Raw genomic sequence first — 16,850 nt, forward strand, 5'->3', positions numbered from 1 at the left:
AATTGAAGGTTTCCCTCCTTTTTGCGTCTGCATGTGTGTGCGTATGCGTTTTAAGTCGTGGTGGGGGTGAGGAAGAATGAAAGAGGAGAAGTTGAGAACATGAGAGTGAAGAGGGTGAGTGGGAGGAGAAGAGGGGGTTGGGGGGACCTCAGAAACCGGGTGGGGTGCACTTGTGTGTGGGTGGAGGGAGTGTTGCTGAAGTGGGGGGTGCTGCTGCTGGCTGTGGTGGGGTATGGGGCGGAGCCACACACAGCATCCCCCGCCCTCGCGCTCGTCTGTGTGCCCCTCACAATTACCTGTTCCTCCAGAACTGATGTGAGCGCGTGAGTGAAGCACATGCCACATTGAGAGAAGAGCCAATTCTCAACTGAACTGCTCGTACAGCACTGGTACCACTGGCTCGCGGGGACCATTTCTATTAAGAAAAATACCTTGAACAACCACACAAACCTCTACCAAGTGTTTTTAACGCACCCTCGTGACAACCTGAGGACCCGAGAGACTCGTGAGGATGCACTTGTTGTCCAGCAGCTGCGTCTTTGCCCTTTTCGTCACGGCTCTCCTCCGCCAAGGTAAGCTATTGTCTCATTAACCGGTCTGTGTGGCGGGGTTTTACGCGGGGTGCTCTCGTGCCATGGAGCCGCAGGTGTATGAGGGGGAGAAAGTCTCAGCAGTGTTCACCCAGGCTACAACAAAAACTTCAGCCCAGGTTATCGAGCTCATTTCCTGGTAGAGGTGAAGTGGGCACAGTGATGGTTTTTAGTTAAATAAGTTAGTTAACTAGTTGTGGTTGTTGTTATTAGCCTTGCATTAACACCTTGTCGTGTTTGCGACCGTCGCAGGTGGTTTGTCCGCTGTGTTGGGCCAAAATTCGACACTGTTTGAGTTAATTACTGATAATAGAGCTAATAACCGTCTTTATACTGTTTGGCCGCTTATTAACTACATAGAACAGATTGCTCACTTTACTCGTGTGATAATTTTTTTTATAATCCCCATACAGTTATATTTCATAATGAAATAAAGTAAATATAAATACGCAGAATCCTCTAACTTTCATCATTTGGCTAATTGGGAACACCCTGGCGTGAATCTTTGGCTATTAAAGTGACTTTCTGTGTTCACATCACCTATGTGACTTGAAATATTGCCCATTGTGCCACCCCCATTCTTCCAGAACCCCCACATGATGGGAGAGGCAGGCGGTGAGGGAGGTAGTCATCACCACCCATTCTCCACATGTGTCTGTGCCATGATGTCATCACGATGCCTCATTTTTTCATGTGTTGTCTGTCCTGTTAATGCAGGCTGCTGAGCATAATGATGCTGCGTTCACATCCTGTTTGATTTATTGTAATTATGGGCTGCCTGTCGGGTTTTAGGAAACAGCTCCTGACAGGCTCCCTCCAGTAATTACACCTAGGATAGGACTCATTTTGGACTACAATGTGGAATGGCTTGTAGGATTGAATGCATCTGAGTATTAGGATAGAAATTTAGTGCTTTGGTGAGAAAATGAATGCTTTTACTTGGCGTTAAGTGGCAATTGAAGTATTCTTTGGAGAAAAGAAAATATAGTTTGTCCCTGGTGACTGATGAAAATGAAACAAGACAAGAACCCTTTCTTTAAGAACAACTCTGCCTCTCTGTCTTTGTGCTTCCTTGTTTTCTGCTCTGTCAGGCCAACAGGTAGCAACACCATGTGCTCCCATCACTCAGCCAGGCCATTAAAGCAAATCTGCACATAGGCTCAGGGACCCCCTGACCCCTCCTCTTCAGGAAAAGACAGGGGAAGGCAGAGATGCTGGTCCCACTGTACTCCCTTCAGCCTCGTCACACCACTGTGGCGCCTGTTGTTGTAAATTAACACCATGCAGCACCTATCAGTCAGGCTCAGGTGGTTTATTTGAGAGGAAACGAATGGCCCTTTTAAGGTGTTTTTACAGCTCTCTGCCTCTGCAGTGCCGTGTGCTTGAGACTGGAAGAGAGTGCACTGAGTTGGTAATGAGGTTACACTTTATGGCTGTCCACACTGCTGTGTGTTTAGCAGACGTGCTACTCCGGAGTGATGGTCTAAACATGTGTGTGTTTGCTTTTACAACAGATGGTCACTTCTCCAGAATGAACCCTGTAAGTTTCAGACACAGAAACAATTCTTTTCCAATTTGATCAGCATGGGTGAAATCTGACTGAAAGGGTTTATTGAGTTTGGGATCTGCAATAAAAAGTGCGTCGATAGTGGTGATAAAAAACAGGCCTGTGTTTATCGTATTTGAGGAGATAAAAAAGCTACAGCTTGAGGGGATTTGGCGGTTGAAGGCCACAAGGAGTCAGGGCCACAACAAGACAGATGAGGAAACGCAGAGCCTTGTGTTACTCCTGAAAGAAAGATGCACCCGGTTTTTTTTGTTCACTCCCTCGTCTCCACCCTTCCCCCACCACCACCCTCACCACCCCACCCCTCCTGAACAGACAGACCGCACTCGGTGTCACAGCTGGTATTACTTGTCGAGCGAGTGGGGCTCTCCCTCTCACTAATGGACTAATCTCTTGCGGGGGGGTCACCCAATTTCACCTGAGATAGATTCACTCTTTCACCTTTCATCTTTAACTGGGTTACGTCCGGACTTGTCATAGCAATTTTTTTTTTTTTTAACGAGCCGGTTGAAGTACACTTAAGCTACATGTAAGATTGTGTACTGCTCTTGTTTTCGAGAGCCTCGCCTTGTTTATAAGCAGTCTCCTCTTGATGTTCGGAGGCTGCTCCAGCTTGTTTCTTCTTTGAACAGAGATTTCTTTGTGATTCGCAAAGTATTGTATCCCTCCATGCAAAATTCAGATGCAGTCATGGGAAGTATGGCAACTGAGGCGAACCGTGGCTTTGAATAAAAATGCTGCATCTGCTCTCCACTTTTAATACTCCCCCTCTAAAAAAAATATTATTTCCTGATCAAATTCTGCAAATGGCTCTCTTGCCAGCCACAGAACAAAAGTGCATTATGAAATCAAATCTGACCATCTGAATAACTGCACAAACACACGAGGGGATAACAGAATTTCAGAAAATTGAATTGGGCTGCAAAAGATCCAACACCAACAAAAGAAACAAACCTCCCATTAATCCATAGTTCTTCTCACATAATGGAAGAGAAACGCTTCAAATGGCCCCAATGGGATATCTACACATCTCATTATCCTGCTGGATGCTTAACCCAAATCTGGCAGCTCAGGATGTCCCTCAAGAGGCTCTGTAGGGCTCTCAGTCCTGTGTTTTGAACGAAAAGTGTGAAGTGGGATCTTTTTGTGCTACCACACACTTACTACACTTGTGTTTCTGCAGGAGAAGACCTTAGTATTGAGGAGAAAGTGAGACAGATGCAATGACTCACCCAAGCGAGTGATATGTATGAAAGGAACAGATGTGGGAGAATTATTTTCTGTCTTTGATTGTATGTCCTCCCCAGAATGAGAAAGAAGAAAAACGTGAGCAGAAGATGCTCCTGTGGAAAAAAGAGAAGTCTTCTTCAGACAGACGAGGCCATACTGTAAATTAGAGCAGCATTTGGGAGGGGAGCCCTGTGTCACATCCCATCAGGGGGTGCAGGATTCCTGGCAGCGCCCCTGGCAGCGCTTCTTTATAGCTTGGATGTGAGGATCAAGCTTAATTAACCACTCACATCCTGACTAGAGCTTTAAATCACATCAAGTTGAAATAGAAATAAAGATGGAGGTGCTCCGAGAGTGACCTGTAGCTGTGATGAAATGAAAACCTGCCTGTTACATAATTGCTCATGCAGCGACCGAAAAGAGCAGCTTAGTTTCAGCACGCTGTTAAAACAGTAAAATCTCAGATAAGAGTTGATGATTAACCTGCTGTACCTGTGTGAGAGGGAAAAATCGTTGGATAGTGAGAGTTTGACTTGAATTTAGGTCAACACACCAGCCTTTCCTCTGAGAAGTTCAGCTTCTAACAAACACATGCAGCTGAATTTAGGCTTCACAAAACTAGTTCTCATTTAAAGCTTTATACAGACGTGCATTTAACATTTCTCTCTCCTGGTTTTTGTCTGCCCTGCACCCCTGTGTGGGTTTTAGTGCTTCACACCCACACACACTCAACTCACATGTGCACACACACACAGTCCCAGCAGGACGCCGAACAGGTGGAGTAATGTTGGTTTTTAGGGCCATGAAGGGGGCAAGTGTCTCTTTATGATTCCTGTTTGTTTGTGCAGTTGTTGCTCCCACCACCTGAACCCGCTGTGAACGGTCATTTTTTAAGGAGACACATTTTCACCCTTCATCATGTCAGAATGGGACACCTTTAGGGTAGTTTTCCGTGATTTGTGGCTCCAAAAACTGCTTTTTAAATCTTATACGGGCGTCCTTGAAAAGTCTCTTTTCAGAATTATTCAGCCACTTATTCTTCTGCTCCTCCACCAGTGATATACGCTTCTAAAGACAGCTTGTGGATGTTGCTTTTCACACAACTTTGAAGCCATGAAACAACAGGAAAGTTATACCTCTGCAAAAAAAAATGTCTGTTCGCTCCCCATGATGGTTATGAAGAGTTAGCTGTCGTTACACTGCAAAAAACTGAAATCTTATCAAGTGTTTTTGTCTTTTTTTTTTAAAGTAAAAATTGTCTTATTATAATCGATATGAGCCACTTTCAACTTATCAATCCAGAAAATGTCTTGTTTCAAGTTATTAGAGTACAAAAATGAGGTTTGAATCGCTTGTAACCAGTAAAAAAAATCTGCCAATGGAACAAGAAAAAATTGCTTGAAAATTTCCTTGAGACTAGAATAATGTCTTAATACAAGTAACTTTTCTCTTGTTCCTTGGCAGATTTTTTTTACTGGCTACAAGCAGCTCAGACCTCATTTTTCTCTTTAAATAACTTGAAACAAGACATTTTTCTGGACTGGTCAGGTGAATGTGGCTCGTACTGAGTCTAAAAAGGAATTTTCTACTGAAAATAAGACAAAAACACTTGATAAGATGTCAGTTTTTGCAGTGTACATTTCCTGCTGTTGGGATTTTTTTACAACTTGTGGTTCAGAGCCCTTATGGATTGTTGATATAGCTACAAAAACTTACCGGAAAGTCCCTTTGGAAGAGGGAATGATTGTGATTTCCTTCCCAAAAGAATGCTTTCCTATAGGTCTGCAGCACCATAGTGCAGAGCGCGGGAAAAAGCTGAGTGGTGAAATAGACTTGACAGACAAGCACTTGACAGAGCTGCCAGGTGGAAATGATCTTTAACATCGTCTTTAAGGAGCGGCGGAGTCTGACACCAGACACAGACCATGTCTCAGAAAGTTCAAGAAACAAGTCTAGAGAAGCTGGAAAATGCATCCTGGGATTGCTGTGTATAGTGTATCTCATGTTAGGTATAGGTATGGGTCTAGTAAAGGTATTAAACACTGTATGTAAGTATTAGAACAGGGAGCAGCACAACCCATCTTTACATTTCTCCTTAAAAGTTTCCCTCAAGAGTCATTTTGCATCAGAAGTTCTTAAATTCACAAAGTTTTGAAACTTCTCCACATTTTTCTCATTCCTTATCCAAAACCTTCGAAAAGTTGGATGCAGTGACATGCAGCTAAGAAAGACGAGCCGCCTCGTGAACCAGTTGAGTTTCCTACATGTCACAGAGAGCAATTCCCCCTCAGCTGGACTCGGGGAGCAGGGAGATGTATGAAAGGCTTTGCTTTGAGAAAATGAAAAGACTTGTGTGGCAAAAGTAATCACTCTCAGGCAACGACTCAGTGAGAAAAAAGGCCTTTTGTTCGCCCGTGACAGTTTTACACACAGGATTATCAGTAAAACAGCAGCGAGTGAATCTTAATTACACTTTGGTGATTGGCTTGCCCCACTTCCAGAGCCACAGTGTGGGATATATATAACTCTTATAATCTCAGCCAAAACTGCCTCTTCAGCTATTATCTTGTCAGGGTGAGAACGGCAGGTTGAACGCACCGTTTTATTGACCTCTTATACGTGTTGTCTTGGAGTTTATGTGGTTGGACTGATGTGAAGTCATCTTAAAGGGAAGGAGAGTTTCGTCACATTGCACCAGACTAACTTACGTCCCAGTTTTCTCTTTGACATCCCACATTTTGCACAGGTTTCTCACTTTGCCTAGCAAACTACTGGTTTATTTGTTATCCAGAGGGGAGGGACCAGACCTCTTTTGTTTCAACCATAAAGAAAGGCTTAACAACAGGAGAGGGATGAGTATGCTATGCAGTATTGCCTCCTTCTTTATGCAGGGATACCCCCATTGAAATGCATGAAGGTATCCTTGGTTTTGGTGAAAGACCAGCAGCACTCTGAAATCGGGCGGCCCTTGTTTCAGGGACAAAAAGTGAGGTTGTCTCTGTCCTTTGTCATTGACGCAGCCCCCAAGCTTTCACTGGATTCCTGTGGACTCCCGCCGACTGTATTGTGAGGCCGGCTCCTTTTTAAACAAATGAGTGTATGATAGCGACTTCTTGCTCCTGCTCCTCTCTTTGTCATTAATATGGAACAGCACACACCCCTCTGAGAGGGCACAGAGAAGCTGCTGCCTGTCCCCCGCACCTCACATGTGCAACCTGACGGAAGGAGGGAGGAAGGGAGGGAGGAAGGGAGGGAGGGGGGGTGTGTGTGGGGGAGCATCTCTCCTCCATATGAAAAGCCTGTGGCCACACCCTGCTCCAACAGGGGCCTGGATCTTTGTTCAGATCCTCCGTTAGCGTCATTGCTGAGTGTTAATGAATTCTTTGAGAGAGCTCCATTAACTGTGATGGTAATTATTTGACTTTGGAGAATATTAAGGGGAGTATACCATGTGTATGAAGAGCCAGAGGCGTGAGCTTATGAGGCCTTTGTTTCTGGTGAATCACTTTTAATGAACCTCTTTTTCTCATTAAAATGTTGGAACAGATAAAGAAATGACAAAGCACTGATACTGTTTGGACTTCAGGCAACTGCAGGGACTCCTGCTGACCCAGGAAAGGGGGTCAGTGCTGGACCTTTGATATTTACGCCTGCACTCCCCTAAAGTCATTATTTCTGCTTATTTATGAGAGTCAAAGAGCAGAACAGGAGGCAGCTTTTGTATCAAACCTTTATTATAACTTTGTCTAAGGTTCAGGGAGTCATCCAGCTTTTGTCTAAAGGTGAACTATTCATTTCAAGCCCCAGGCACACTACTAAAACGACATGGAGTTTTTGTCTCTCCATTCATTCCTGAATCATCCTCTGTTGGCTCCAAAGCTCTTTAGCATCACTGAGTAGTTTCTCTATTCGCCCAGATACTGTTGAGCAGTTTTTCATTCATGAGACAGCACGCTGCTCTTCCTCGCCACCGCCTTCGGGACTCAACAGAACAGTCTTGTGTCTGCGTTTGACCTCACATTCTTGCCATTTTAAAAGCTGTTTCTTTGTGCGGCGCTGATGTCCACCATCCTTCCTTCATAGCAGCAGCAGCAGCAGTCTGCGTAGCCTGAAGCGATCTTTGATTACACGCTGCTGCGGTTGAACTTGCAGGAGACAGGAGTTCTCATTCAGGGATACTCTCGCTCGCAGGGGATTGCCTGAGTGTATCTTTGATTGGAATTAAAAGCCTGCCATTTTGTCAGTTCCTAAATAGGGTACAAGATAGAGGATTAAACGGTTGGCTGCGTTCCCTGGGTCATCAATGTATCGATACACTTAGAGGTACCTGAGGACTCAATAAAGTCTGAAACATTGTTATCAGGGAAATAAAAGAGCAGAGCTGCTCTCATTCGACTTACCTGGATGTCATGAAATTTCACATTACTGCTCGTTGAGGGTGACTTTTTTTATTTCCTCTTACAATACTTTGCTGTAAAGCTCTCATTTAATGGCTTTGAAGCTGCTCTGTCCATATGAATCCAAAGCAGGTTCACTTTCTTAGCTTCCAGGGAGTGTGTAGACTGAGGATAAGCTCAACAAGAAGTACCAGTATTTTAAAGTTATCCACACATATTTGTAATCGTAGCCAAACTGAATAGGATCACTCATAGGTGCGATGCTGATTTTGTAGCTCTCCCCGGACCAAACTGAGAATTTTCAGGTGAGATGTGATGGAATAATTCCAGTGAGCTCCTCCTTGATACCTCGGTTGTGTAGAAGCACGGCGCTAATCGTGCAGCACTGTGGTATTATCATGACAAGAGAAAAATTATTTTTCTCTGTGAGGAGTTTCTAAGTGAACTTTAAAAGTCTCCCTTCTAGATATCTGCCTGATCTTAATCCACAAGTTAAAATTAGATTATCAGCAACAGAATAGGTTATTTAAAAATCCTTCTCTCAGTGTATGTGGTCAGGTTGGGCAGGACCAGGTTGATTTACGGCATGTTGAGGTCTCTGATGACATCACTACGTTGGCTGACAGGGTTTAGCAGTGAGTAGAGAGATCTGCATTTTTCTCAGCTGAAAACGATTTCTTGGATTAATTTTGTAGTGGTAGTGCATACAGGAGCTGAACTGTCAGACAGAAAAGGACAGAAGTGCAGAAGAAAGCTAACGAGGAGAATGATACAGTGAGGTTACTTTACCTCTGCTTGGTAGATGAGTGCTGGCAGGACAAAGTAACCAGGGTTCCAAGATTGTCCGTAACCAGGACACATTTTAAAGCACCAGGCTGTGATATAAACTGAGTTCACAAAGTTTGCTTGTTCTCACATTTCAAACAAAAGCGCTATGTAACTGTTAATAAATACATTACCTTGACACTTTGTATGAGATTAAAAGTTGTCTTGGACAAAGAAAAGTAAGTGTTAAAAAGAAGGCCTGATCTCCATTCATTTGCTTCGAGCCTTGGTAAAAGTCATGTTCTCAAAACCAGGTCTTTATCCTTAACACAGCAGCTTTTCCAGAAAGTCCTCACAGCCCTTTTAATATATAGTTAAAAAGTAATTGAGGTTCAGGTCAAGTTAGCTGAAGGATTTTATATTTAAAAAAAATTATCTTTGGGGCTCTTAGTTCAAATAATCAGATAAAAGTGAAACTAGGAAGTTAAAGAGTTAGGAACATTGAAGCCAAAGTTAAGAATATTATCAAAGTAGGTTGTCAAAACTGTCTGACCAAACACAAACAACTTAAACAGAAGGCTAACGTAAGACACTTAAAAAAGTTAGCTTGAGGCTAACCATTTCAAGTGTTGGTTTTTAGCTTCCTCCTGACCTAAATTTAAATATGTCAGGTGTTTGCAGTGAGCGAGCTAACAGTGAAAGTAGTTACCTCAAGGCTTCAATAACTTGCTGGATAGTTTAAACAGTTGTTATAGCAAAGGAAGAGATTACAGCTGATATTTAAAGAGTTAAAAATAGTAATGAATAAACATCCCAAACATTTATTCATCCAGGAAAATATGAATACAGCATTAGAAAATATTATTGTAAAGATATTTGGAAGTCAGCAGGGCTGGGCATGCTGTCAAGTGTCACTTTGTGCCATGACTGTGAAAATGTAGACTTTAAAATATGACAAACTCCAAGCCAAGTCTTACTTTAACTGCCTCAGATGTCTGATGTACAGGGATCACATTTTAGAAGTAACAACTACAGTTAAAATAAAATACAGATGCAAATAGATAAACTGTCCATATATCTTCCATGACCCCATTTGTACCTTTTTTCACATTCAGTCTGTGAAAACTGGACTCCAGGGACAAACTTCATGTGGCTAAGTGAAAAGAAACTCACCGATCACATCAGAGGTGGTCATTCAAAATGGTTTAGCTGTTGAACAGAGTGCATCAGTTTAGGAGGATCTGTACCCTTCAACTCAACATTTCATCTCCATTTTGTTCTCTCTCCCAAAAGTCAAGTGCTGATTCTGTAGATAGCTTTTGCCAGCTTTGGCTGACGCCCGACTTGTGAATATGCTCGATGTTTTATAACAAGATGCTGCTTTGCTGTTAAGTATTCAGCTGTTTCATTGCCAGACCTTATGAGGAAGGTGAAGAGATGCTTGTCTGATAATTGGATGCAATACTTAATTTCCTAATGGGATGTCTTAAGAGGTCAAGTAGCCTCATGTTCCTGGGGGGAATTTTTAAGCATTACACATCCCACCGGTGCATTTTAAATGCAGACTTTTTCACTTACTTATCTTCTTAGCCAAAAAATTACGCTTATCCCTCTGATTTTACTCCGACTCGACTGCAGAGTGGTCTCAAAGGAAAAAAGTGGAAAGGTTTAACAGTGAAGCTGAAAGCAGCCTGTCCACTAAAGGCTTTTGTCAGACAGAAGTTTCTTTTATCCTGCCCGCCTTTTCCATACAGTCAGGAGTTTCTGAAATTAACTTTAAAGTCTTTTATTTTAAGGAATGAAGATGCCATAACCCATTATGCTGCCCTTCATCAGCCTCCATTCATGGAGTAGATGCAGAATAGATGACACATCATTTCCTCATGTAATGATAGTGACTTCATTTAAAGGCGCAGGGTCACACAGACGATAATTTGGCACTGAAAAATGAACAGCAGCCTGGGTTTTCAGCTCTTTTCTGGGGGAATCTCAGGATTACTCATCTTATTGTGAAGGGCTTGCCTCAGCATGCTCATCCATTAACAGAGGGACACAAATGGGAAACCAAAGCCACATCACAGCCGCAGTTTGTTAGTACAAGAATATTTGCTCAGATAATATTATCCTCCAGGGGCTTTCCAATAATTAGACAACTTTGTTACCTTACTGCTGAGGGTGCTGTTTCTTCACATTTCATGCTTGAATGGATTTATTTCTTATTGTTTCAGTAATGTCTTGTATTTCTTGGGTGCTCTGTTACGGGGTCATTACATTTGGGAATTTGCATGAGCTTTACAAGAGAAAACAATGACAAGCATGCAGAATACACAAGGAGGACTAATTTAACTGTTTCACATTAAAGTGTCTTGTTTCTGCCACTTTTTTGGCCTGTTTTAGATCATTGTCATGTATTTTTTACACACTTAAGCATAATGTCTTTATACGGTTGAAACCACGTGTCCTTAAGGTTAATTACCTTTTGTAAAACTGACTAGTATTGTGAGTGTACTTTGTATGTGTGATTTTTTTATTACACAGAAAAGATGGTGCTGTATTTATTGTGCTCCCAAGACCTGCCGTAAATGTCTGATGGAAATCAGTAAGGCTGGACAATATGCTTTTGTCCTGATTAGGGATGGGTACCGAATTAGGTACTTTTACAGGTACTGACCGAATTCTGTCAAAAGTACCGGGTATCGATTCATGTAAAACCAAAAGGTACCATGTTTAGGTACCTAAATGCATCCTTGTGACTGTGAGGGAGTGAAAGAGTAGGTGATTTTCCATGCTGGACATGAACACAGCATTGCAAGGTTATATATTAAAGAATAAATTTGTAAAAAAAAATTATATATATATATATATATATATATATATATATATATTTATATATATATATATATATATATATATATATATATATATATATATATATATATATATATATATATATATATATATATATATATATATATATATTTCATTATTAAACAAATTGATATTTTTTACCACATATACACAAAAAGGTACTGAAACTTGGTACCGTTGAGTACCGGTACCGATTGCCAGGTACCGGGCATCAGTACCGTATTGTTTCAGATGTGAAAGGTACCCATCCCTTGTCCCGATCAAGGTTGTAATAGTTAATTAAAACGAAACTAAAAATGAAAACTAAAATTGAAAATACATTGCAGTTAACTCAAACTAATAAAAATTAGAAAAGAAAACAAAAATGATGAGTAAACTAAAACTGTATCTTGTGTTCACAAAACTAACTGTAACTAAATTAAATGATAGACAAAATTCCCTCAGTTGTAGTTTTTGACAATGTTAATAGCCTTTAGGATTTAAATTAATCTGACACATTTTCCCAACCAATTTTAGACAGTTTCAGGCAGTTGTCAGCGCTGTACAGCACCATCACAGTGACGTACGGGGACGTGCTTGTTTACTGCACTGACTGGCTGTGCGCTGTGCTGCGACAAAACGTAGTGGAGCAATGAATCAGAGCATCTGTAAAAGTTTAATTGTTACAGAGTCCAAGTTTTTATTGTATTTCAGTCTGCCTTTATTGTTACAGAGTCCAAGTTTTAATTTATTGAAGCTCACATTATATTGTTTTTTATAATTTATAGTAATATTATTTTTATGTAATTTATGTCAACATTATTTTGTATAATTTATGTTTATATTTTTTATACTAAGTTTATATTATTTTCATGTGTTTAAGGCAGAAGCCAACAGTATCAGCATCAGCATTCACTGAGCAGTGAGCACTATGTTGCACTTGAAAATAAACAGTATGACAAAATATTTACTCTGACCTTTTTGAATCCTGCACCTGGTTAATAAGGTATGAAAAAACTAAAACTAAACTAAAACTAAGCCTTGTTGCAAAAATCAAAAATAGATAAAAACTAGAATGCCCGCTCTAAAACTAATTAAAACTAAACTGTAATGGAAAATAGAATGTCAAAACTAACTAAAACTAAACTATAATGACAAATCCAAAACTATTTTAACCTTGGTCCCGATTCTATTCTTTTATGATTTTTGAGGTGCCTATACAATTTAAATGTGGATTCTTCAATAGTACCGATTTTTGCAATTTTTAGTTTCCTTTTTTCACACCAGGCCAAATGAAAAAGTTGAGTGATGATGATGATGTCTACAAACTATATAAGGAGACATTTTTTACCCCAAAAATGCACATCACATGTGAGTCAGTTTTTCTAAAACTATGATGCATCTGGGTTTTTTCTCCCACCCCTAATAGTTTCCTTAAAAATCTGTTTAAAAGAAAGTATTCTAGTAGGATTATCATTCTATTACAGGCAGCTGAAGTTGTAATTTTGCCCTTTTCAAAATGGCTGCTCTCATGACATCATCAATGCACTTTTTTCCCGGAAAATCATCAATAATCAAAATTAGATAATTTAATTATAAAAAAAGAAGTTACTGTAAGAAAAGCATCTAAGTTTGCCATTTTTACATTTTGGCTCTGTTTTACTAAAATTTTACTAAAAAGGTTACCAAAACCCTGATGTGTCAAATGTGACACAAAAAATGTATCATAAACAAAATGATATAGCACCGTTTTTCTTGTGGATTATGCTGAAAGGATGAATAAACATCTCGGCACCAAAGAATTTTGAATTTTTTCACTACTTTTTGATTGTTCAGGCTTTTAAGGGTTAACTGCCTTTAGTGAAATGGAATGCAATTCCAATAGAAAACCGTATAAACTGTCCAAAAGTTGTTGAAGCCCTTTCCTTGAAAAAACATGTAAAGCTGGTGCAAGATGACCATTATGACCTTCGAGAGACAACTAGAGGAAGTGTTAGGGTATTGGCAAAGTCTAAAGGTTTGTTGTCTTGGCAACATAAATTATTATGGAGGACTCTGACGTTTTCTTGAGTTCTTCACTTTGGAGCAAAAAACGTTTTGTGTTACTACCAGTAGATCCAAACTGCTCGTAGCATAGCTAAAAATATTTGCACTTAGTGTCTACTTTTTAACATTAATATGGAGTTTCCAAATTATCAGGGGTGTTTCGCTCTGGTGCAGTTTATAGCTTCTTCTTTTCGTTCGGGGGAGTCTTTGCCCCGAGCTCTAGACTTTTTGTCTGACCCAGCAGCAGACTCTTCTCCAGAGAACTTTCTGATCACGGTGTTGACTCAGTTTGCTTGAAGCGGGATAGTCCGTCTGTCTGTCCATGGAGAATTCACTCCTGAGTTCTCTTTTTTTTTTGGCCACATTGTAGATATTTTTGTATTCTGCTCGTACCAACCGGTAGACGAAGAGTTGTTGGCACATTTTTGCTTATTGACGGGTTTTTGTGCAGCATGGTGTTTTCTCCGCTGCTCCACTATCAGTTTGATCTGCAGGGCTTCTTATCCTCCTGTTGTTCACTACAGGAGAGACGGGGCTGCAAAATATGTGCAGCGCTAGGCAGAGTGGTTAAAAGCACTAACCTTGATGTGTGGCTTCTCCTCATGTCAGGATAGACCATGGAAATGTATGGTTATAGTCTAATGAAATTATTAGGCTCTTAAAGGGCCGGGGTAACCTGGACAAATGTGACATCTGCTGAACGAAATGAACCGTGAGAGGTTATTTCATCTTACTGAAACAAAAGACACAGACAAAGAGCTGGATTGTGTTTATCAAGGCAGTTTTTCTGTTTTAAAAAAGAGGATAGCACTTTTTGTGACCTTGTTTTGAAGAGAGATACTTCTCTGAAATATTTGAATTTATTCCATCGAGGGAAACACTTTCCCCCTTTAAAGTACACATAAATTAATCAGACTTAAAACCCAGCGTGGAGTGCATTCTTCTTAAATCTTTCAGACAAATCATGTTAGCACTTCTTCCTGCAACGTAAATCTGAAAGTCCTGAAGTCGTAGGAGGACTCAGCGGTGTGACAGCACGCGTTAATCTCCAACCTTTCACAGCTCTCCATCAAAGCAGACGCTGGTCTGTGGGTATTAAATGTGAAACCAGACAGATTTGATGTGCAAGCAGGTACATAATCCTTTGTATGTACTATCTGCATTCCATGTATTCCTCCCACAGCGCTGTGCTCTGTTTAGCCAGCAGAGGCTTTAGGACCCCCCCGGAGCCAGAAGCTAAAGCAGGACACAATTTGAAACCCTCTTTAATACCAGCAGGGCTGCTGCTCTTATTAGGATGGGGAGCGTCGCCTGTGCTGTTTCACAGTGAAGGGTTAGAAGGTCATGTCTGTCATTACAGGAGCACAACAGCATACATGACTCTGTGCTCGACTAATGCTCAAGTATCATCCTCTCTGCGGCAATTACCTGAGATGAAAGCTGGAGCAGCCTGCCGCTGAACAAATGAAAATATCTACCTGTTAATATTTTCCTCTGTTTACAGCCTAACAAGGCATACATAATTGATACAGCAGAAGTGGAGTGGTACATTACATTCAGGCCACAGTAGAACTACTGCACATATTTCCATTTATCATCCATTTTGTGTTGGGAAAATATTAGTCCTCGCCTCATGCGGTGTCTAATGAAGCACTTTAAGATCGATAAGTGGATCTGTTCTTGTTTACCCGCGTAGAGAAATGATGGGCCTCGGGCTGATTTATCTCCCTCTTTTTCCAGTGCTCTGGTCAAGGCTGTGTGTGGGTTGTTTGTTGTGTGGAAAAAAAGGATCACTTTACCTTCAGCAGGGCAGCAGGTTTGATTGGTATCCTCGGGCTCTAACTGCAAATGTAAAATGGACATGGAGATAGTATAATAGTAAACACAACTGCTCCCTCAGGACCAGTACGCTACAGATGTTCAAAGGGTTTCCCATTGATGGGAGGTGTGGGAGGGGGCAGGGACAGGGCGGGGCCACTCAAACAGGACAGAAGAGCACTTGTGGTGGAGGCAGACAGACATGCTGGCAGGCAGGTACTCCAACAAAAAGCTGATAGCACATTGAGTAAACACTGGAGTCTGTATCTGCCAGCTGGGCTAACATTTTCCAAACAAAAGAAATAATGTAATTCACTGGAGTAGCTAGCAGTAGGTGGATGCTTTTAGTCTGACAGTGGAGGAGATGTTTCCATTTTGACCCTCCTGGCTGCTCGTATATGAATACGGTGAACATAAGGGCTTATTTTTCTTCTGCTACTAACAGTCACTTTCACCAGACTCTTAGTCAGAGGATGGAGTAAATGCACATCATATGTCTACAAGTTTAAGCTTATGGGGTCTTTTAATTTTGTTGACTCAAATTGTCAATTAAAAATGAAACAAAAGCCTGTTATTTCATTTTATAGATATGGGAATCATCATTAGTCGCAGCTTTAATGTTTCACATGGGGATTTTAATGGGTTTTAATTTAATAACAATATAATGTGTTGTTTGTTCTTTTTCAGTAAACTAATTAGTTCTGAAAACAGTGGAAAAATCCCCGACCAGAGCCCAAAGTGACATCTTTATCTGAATTGTTCTGACAGACAAACTGCCCAAAGTTTTTTTAATTTATTTAAAAAATTTATCATCACAGGCAAAAAAACACCCATATCACTCAAAGTTGGATTCATTGTAATGTAGTTGCCTCGTTAACTTGGATTGATTATTGCAGATGGTTGTTTTCTACTGATTGATTAATCATTTGAACCTCTTATCATTCCAGTACCACTCTCTCTCTCCTCTTTTTTAGTGAGTGCTGTATGACATTAGCGCTAACAGCCCCTCAGGCTGATAATAAATTGATTAAAAACTATGTCCTGACTTTAATCTAGAGAGCACACACACGTTTGAGTCGAGTCCTTGTGGAGCTGGCCAGGTTGCTTCAGGCGAGCGCCAGGCTGGCAGGTTCATGGCCTGTGTGCAAAAATAAAAAAAGATCCCTCCTGTCTGATGTGAAACCTCTTGAAGAGACCCTGTGAAACGCCAAGCACTTTGATGTCAAGGAGGTTGTTTTGAATGTGTCAGGAATATTTCAGAGGCTCCTATTAGCACATCTGGCAGAGCAAAGGGAGGGGAGGGTGAAAAATGAAAGTGTTATAATAACTTGGAGATTCATTTCCTGCACTTAGATTTATGGATATCAGTTCAAACGTGTCACAGATTCAAAGGGCACTTCGGTGAAAAGCATTACTCACCGTTAAAAGTCTCCATCTGGAGTATCACACCATCTGCTGCACCTCTTTAACCCCCACATTTATATTACAAGGCTGTAAACATTTATTGTATTATCTGAGCAAGTGCATTTTGAGCCTTAATTGGATGGATTATACATCCTGTGATTCCTGAAGGAGTAGATGATGTTTTAT

At 40.9% G+C, this 16,850-nt stretch overlaps 1 protein-coding gene across 2 annotated transcripts in view; it reads left to right on the forward strand.

The window, feature by feature from the left end:
• The first annotated feature begins 280 nt into the window (after positions 1–280).
• LOC141798172 (CD166 antigen homolog A-like) overlaps positions 281–16,850 on the forward strand; it is a 49,384-nt gene continuing 32,814 nt past the window's right edge. For both annotated transcript variants that reach the window (XM_074679991.1, XM_074679992.1), the window contains exon 1: positions 281–572. In XM_074679991.1, the coding sequence (XP_074536092.1) occupies positions 512–572 (61 nt within the window). In that variant the 5' untranslated portion in view covers positions 281–511. The remainder of the gene's footprint in view (positions 573–16,850) is intronic.

Source organism: Halichoeres trimaculatus, unplaced genomic scaffold, assembly GCF_033239565.1.
Source record: "Halichoeres trimaculatus isolate MK-OKI-2021-1 unplaced genomic scaffold, fHalTri1.1 fHalTri1_scaffold_9, whole genome shotgun sequence".
In the NCBI taxonomy this organism is placed as follows: Eukaryota; Metazoa; Chordata; class Actinopteri; order Labriformes; family Labridae; genus Halichoeres; species Halichoeres trimaculatus.